At 48.3% G+C, this 5,000-nt stretch overlaps 2 protein-coding genes across 5 annotated transcripts in view; both read right to left on the bottom strand.

The window, feature by feature from the left end:
• Positions 1-1,823, bottom strand: part of nhsl1b (NHS-like 1b) — a 166,183-nt gene extending 164,360 nt beyond the window's left edge. Inside the window, exon 1 of the mRNA XM_062550335.1 lies at positions 875-1,823. Coding sequence (XP_062406319.1) covers positions 875-1,208 — 334 coding nt within the window. The 5' untranslated portion in view covers positions 1,209-1,823. The remainder of the gene's footprint in view (positions 1-874) is intronic.
• A 1,931-nt stretch (positions 1,824-3,754) lies between these two features.
• acbd3 (acyl-Coenzyme A binding domain containing 3) overlaps positions 3,755-5,000 on the bottom strand; it is an 18,419-nt gene continuing 17,173 nt past the window's right edge. For all 4 annotated transcript variants that reach the window (XR_009941002.1, XM_062551021.1, XM_062551023.1 and 1 more), the window contains one exon: positions 3,755-5,000. This exon is cut by the window's right edge. The gene's annotated coding sequence lies outside the window, so the exon portion shown is untranslated.

The raw sequence follows: 5,000 nt of genomic DNA on the forward strand, positions 1-5,000 counted from the left end.
TAGAAAGGGCTTAAAACGCAGAACTCTGTACCCGAAGATATCAGTTACTCTCAAAGTCGTTGTATTGTATGGGCCTAGATTGAATCTATTTTCAAATCTCAGACAGCCTGGCCCACGCCTCTATTCGGGCACAGCGCCGAAACACTGACACGTTTCTCTTCAAAACAGACCCGACAGACAAAGGCTTGCATATCACTGACCATCACTGGTGAAGGGCCACCGATTACAAATAGGTTTAGTGCGAACAAACAACATAACCTTTCCTGGCAGCGCAAAACACAAAGTAGCCTTATCATTACAGGTAAGTCACTTTATCTAAATGACATCTTCCACTTCCGAAAGGGGAAAAACAACAGTCAACACAAATATTCAACCTCTCGTAGGTAATGGGATAATCGAATCTCATCAGCCGGTAAGAGGGGGGGGTAGATGTTCCGCTCAGCTCTGCGGGTGACAAGAGCGACACATTTTGAATTCTCACACAGAGGCTCCATCCTGTCGCTTTGAAGCTCCTCCGCGGTGCGCAGATGGTCGATAGCCGACGTTACCAGACGGATCTATCAACTCTGACAGGCTCGCGACCCTGAGGAGCACTGTATTAGCATAGCAGCATTCACTCCGACCTGACCTTTACTTCTGCCACGGGGCACCGGGGGTTGTACCCACAACATGTCACGCCTGTCTGCTGTTTTACACACTGCCCTGTCTGTCGTATAATGTATGTTTTCAAAAATAAAGTTTCAACGCTTAAAATGTATAGCCTGTTGTATTTAGGCCTATTTCAGACGCGTCTTTACGCGGTGGTGATACGTATTGACCCATGCAGAGGGAGTGGACGGAGGGTGGCCGAGGATAGTTGTGCTGGACTACTCACGGATTTTGGTCTTCTTGGGATCAGACTTGCGCACGGTGTTCTGCAGGACATCCAGGCGCAGCTGAATCCGGTGGGTTCTTCGCGAGACCAATCCAGCCTGGGTCTCTATGTCCAGGAACACGTCGCTGGCGTGTCGAGATAGGTCCGATAGTTGAAGAAGAATACCGGTAAGTGTTTGGCTACAAACATCCTCCAGGGACGAAAACAAAACGGGCTTCCGAACTTTCCTCCCGTCCACCACCACAAAGCCGCTCTCATCTCCGGGAGCCCTGCGGTTCTTCCCCTTCAACCTGCACACGCGCTGGGGCTCCACAGTCCGTAGGTGAAACGGCATGTTCAACAAACTCCAGATGGCGAACAGAGTTCTGTAATTAAAACAGCAAATGCTCGCGTAAAATCGCCTATAAAACGACACGTCCAATTAGTCGCGAGTGTTCAGAAGGCTGCTTTGGCGGTGGTCCCGCCATATTTTTCAAAGGATGCAGTTGTGTAGTAGTCCACGGGGCTGCGAGACGTTACCCAAGTTGGAGGATATCGGGCAAAACAGGCGAGGGAGCTCCGGCAACTCCGAGAGAAAGTGCTGAAGAATAAGTAAAACCCGGAGGAGACGAACCACCTGTGGCAAGTGGAGCGGGACTCGCAGCGCAGTCCGTGTTTTGAATTTGAACACAGACACGAACGACAGCACAGACTACCTGCCTCAACCTCGGAGTGCTGAAAATCACGGCGTGGATTTAGTTCAGGGGACTGGGACCTATTGATGTTTCCCACGCGAAATCTGTTGTCGGTTGTAGGCTATTGCGCAGCGATTGTACGATGACATGATTTCACAGAAAAAAACGACCCTCTATTTGTAAGGAACTTGTTGGACATGGCATCCTAAAGACCGGAGCCGTAGCTGATAATGTCAATCTAACACGTGCCTATTGATTTGCATAGTTGTTTGAGGTTTGTGGGCCACATGGTACAGTGTAGACTTCAAGGTCTCCGGTAAAAGGCCTTTTCCGCAACAGCTCTTTAAACTTCGTGTCCGCACTGCGCAGACCTGTAGCACTGTCCCTGTCCCGTGCGCCTCAGCCCAACGCCGTGAGGGCAACTAGTGCCCGCGCACTAACGGCAACATACCTGGTGCGACACCTTGTGGCGTTGACTCTAAATTGCATCAATTCTGCAGTTCATGAAGGGCCCGCCTGCACAACAGCACGCGCAGGCCAATCCACACTTATCTCATCTGTCGTCCCTCGTTGGTGGAACGCACTAGGCTACTTATTTTTACTAGAGTAGGGACATCCCTAGCCATCTTCAAAAACGTCTGAAAAACCAGCTCTTCAGAGAACATCTCCTTTCATAGCACTACTGCAGACAACTGCACTCATTGATGTACTTATTGTGGTTTTTAATTTGCTGTTAGAAATGCAATGTTTTATCATGTTGTAAGTGGCTTTGGTTTAAAAGCGTCAGCGTAATGTAATGTAATGATTTGCCTCTGAATTGGGAAAATACATGTTGCTGGAATTTAACCATTTCACAACACCCTGGTGCCAGATGGAGCAAGAGCCGGCTTGGTGTGATGCGGCAGCACGATGTCCGTTACCCGGTTGGGTGTGATGCGGCAGCACGATGTCCGTTACCCGGTTGGGTGTGATGCGGCAGCACGATGTCCGCTACCCGGTTGGGTCACAGAGGAGCTTCGCTTCCTGCTGACCGGACACTTCTGTGTGAACCTGCAGGTCTGACGTGAGACCTCGGGGCCGTCGCGTTAGTCACTTCCCCGGTATGTGTCCGGTCAGGAAAACGCCTTTCCACTGCACGAGGTGACTCAGCCTGGCAGCGCTGGGCACAATAGCCTCTTAAAACGCCGCCTCACACTCCTGTCCACACACACACACACTCCTGTCCACACACACAACACACACCCCTGTCCACACACACACACACTCCTGTCCACACACACACACTCCTGTCCACACACACACTCCTGTCCATACACACAACACACACTCCCGTCCACACACACACTCCTGTCCAAACACACACACACACTCCTGTCCAAACACACACACACACTCCTGTCCAAACACACACACACACTCCTGTCCAAACACACACACACTCCTGTCCAACCACACACACACTCCCGTCCACACACACACACTCCTGTCCAAACACACACACACTCCCGTCCACACACACACACTCCTGTCCACACACTCCTGTCCAACCACACACACACTCCCGTCCACACACACACACTCCTGTCCAAACACACACACACTCCCGTCCACACACACACACTCCTGTCCACACACACTCCTGTCCACACACACACACACTCCTGTCCACACACACACACTCCTGTCCACACACACACTCCTGTCCAACCACACACACACTCCCGTCCACACACACACACTCCTGTCCAAACACACACACACTCCTGTCCACACACACACACACACACACACACACACACTCCTGTCCACACACACACACACAGCTCCACCTTTCAGCTCGCTCTGCTTTATAGCTTTACAGGAACACATGTGAGAATATATCCCTACAGATCAAGAGTTGGAGTTCCTTGCTGATCTGTCATATTTAGCTTGCGCAAAGTGCAGTTCAGAGGTTCAGAAGTCCCAAAATAAATTTGTTTCATTTCTAAGACAGACTGAAAAGTCAGGGGTGGCCTGTGTGTTGGCTTGAATCCTCAGAAGTATAAGTACAAGTATGTATACACTCTTTTGATCCTGTGAGGGAATTCCGGTCTCTGCATTTATCCCAATTCTTGAATTGGTGAACACACACAGCACGCAGTGAATACACAGTGAGGTGAAGCACACACTAACCCAGAGCAGTGAGCTAAGTACACTAGACCTATCATTGTTGGTTTGGATTTTTATTTATTCATTTTTTGAGCAATTGCAACTTAAGGAAGATTTTGGTAAATCAGAACATTAGTCAAGCAAAAATTACATATGAACATAAGTTTAATCGAGATTAAATATGTTCACACAGACATAGAGTGAGAGAGACAAATAGAGAGAGAGAGAGAGAGAGAGAGAGAGAGAGAGAGAGAGAAAGTCATCCTCATAGTCATACAATACAAGTGAAATGAATCAAATATAATAATAAAAAAAAAACTCTTCATGTCCAGGTCTGCAAATGAACACCATAAACCGGACTGGTACTGTTGTGTACAACTTAACATATGTTCCTGTTAACCCCTCCCCCTACTTAACATATGTTCCTGTTAACTCCTCCCCCTACTTAACATATGTTCTGTTAACCCCTCCCCCAATCATGGCCTCTGCTCCTGTGTCATCATCGGGGCTTTCTGTTGTTTCCATCAACACACTTCTATATATGTATCTATATATGTATGTACCTATATTTATATAGAGATATATACATACATACATACATACATACATACATACATGTGTATATATATATATACACACACATAAACATACATACATACACACACACACACACACCATCTCCTGGTTCATTTAGTCTTTGCAACTGCCCCTGCTCTAATTCAATACCCATGTTTCAAAAGTCTCTTATATACAGAAAGCTGCAGGATGGTGGGGGGGGGGGGGTGAAAGTGGCTATCATAAGCCCAAGCCAAGACAGTGGACACGGACAAACACACACACGCACACACACAAGCACACACACACGCCCCAAATAAGCGGTCTTTCTCGGAGGGAAGCGGTGTCATCAGGTGCTTGACCTTTGACCTTAGTGTGACTGCTGCCGTGTGTTTGAGGAGGGGAGGGCAGGGTGTGTGTGTGTGTGTGTGTGTGTGTGTGTGTGTGTGTGTGTGTGTGTGTGTGTGTCCTCAGTAACAGGTGATTCAGGGAAAGTACTGAGCTGAATGTGAAATATCAGGAACCAGTCGGGGAGCACCACTGTTTCTCAGTAACTATGGCGACCACACACACACACACATCGCCCCACACAAATAAATAAACACACTTTTAATGGACACGTGAGTGTGTGATGGACAGCAACATGGATTCTAGGCTTCATACTGAAACACACACACACACACACAGGCTTTTATCACTCCCAACATGCAGTATAGAGGGATGGGAATCAGTAACGGAGGGAGGGAGAG

This window comes from Sardina pilchardus, chromosome 12 (assembly GCF_963854185.1).
Source record: "Sardina pilchardus chromosome 12, fSarPil1.1, whole genome shotgun sequence".
Taxonomy (NCBI): domain Eukaryota; kingdom Metazoa; phylum Chordata; class Actinopteri; order Clupeiformes; family Clupeidae; genus Sardina; species Sardina pilchardus.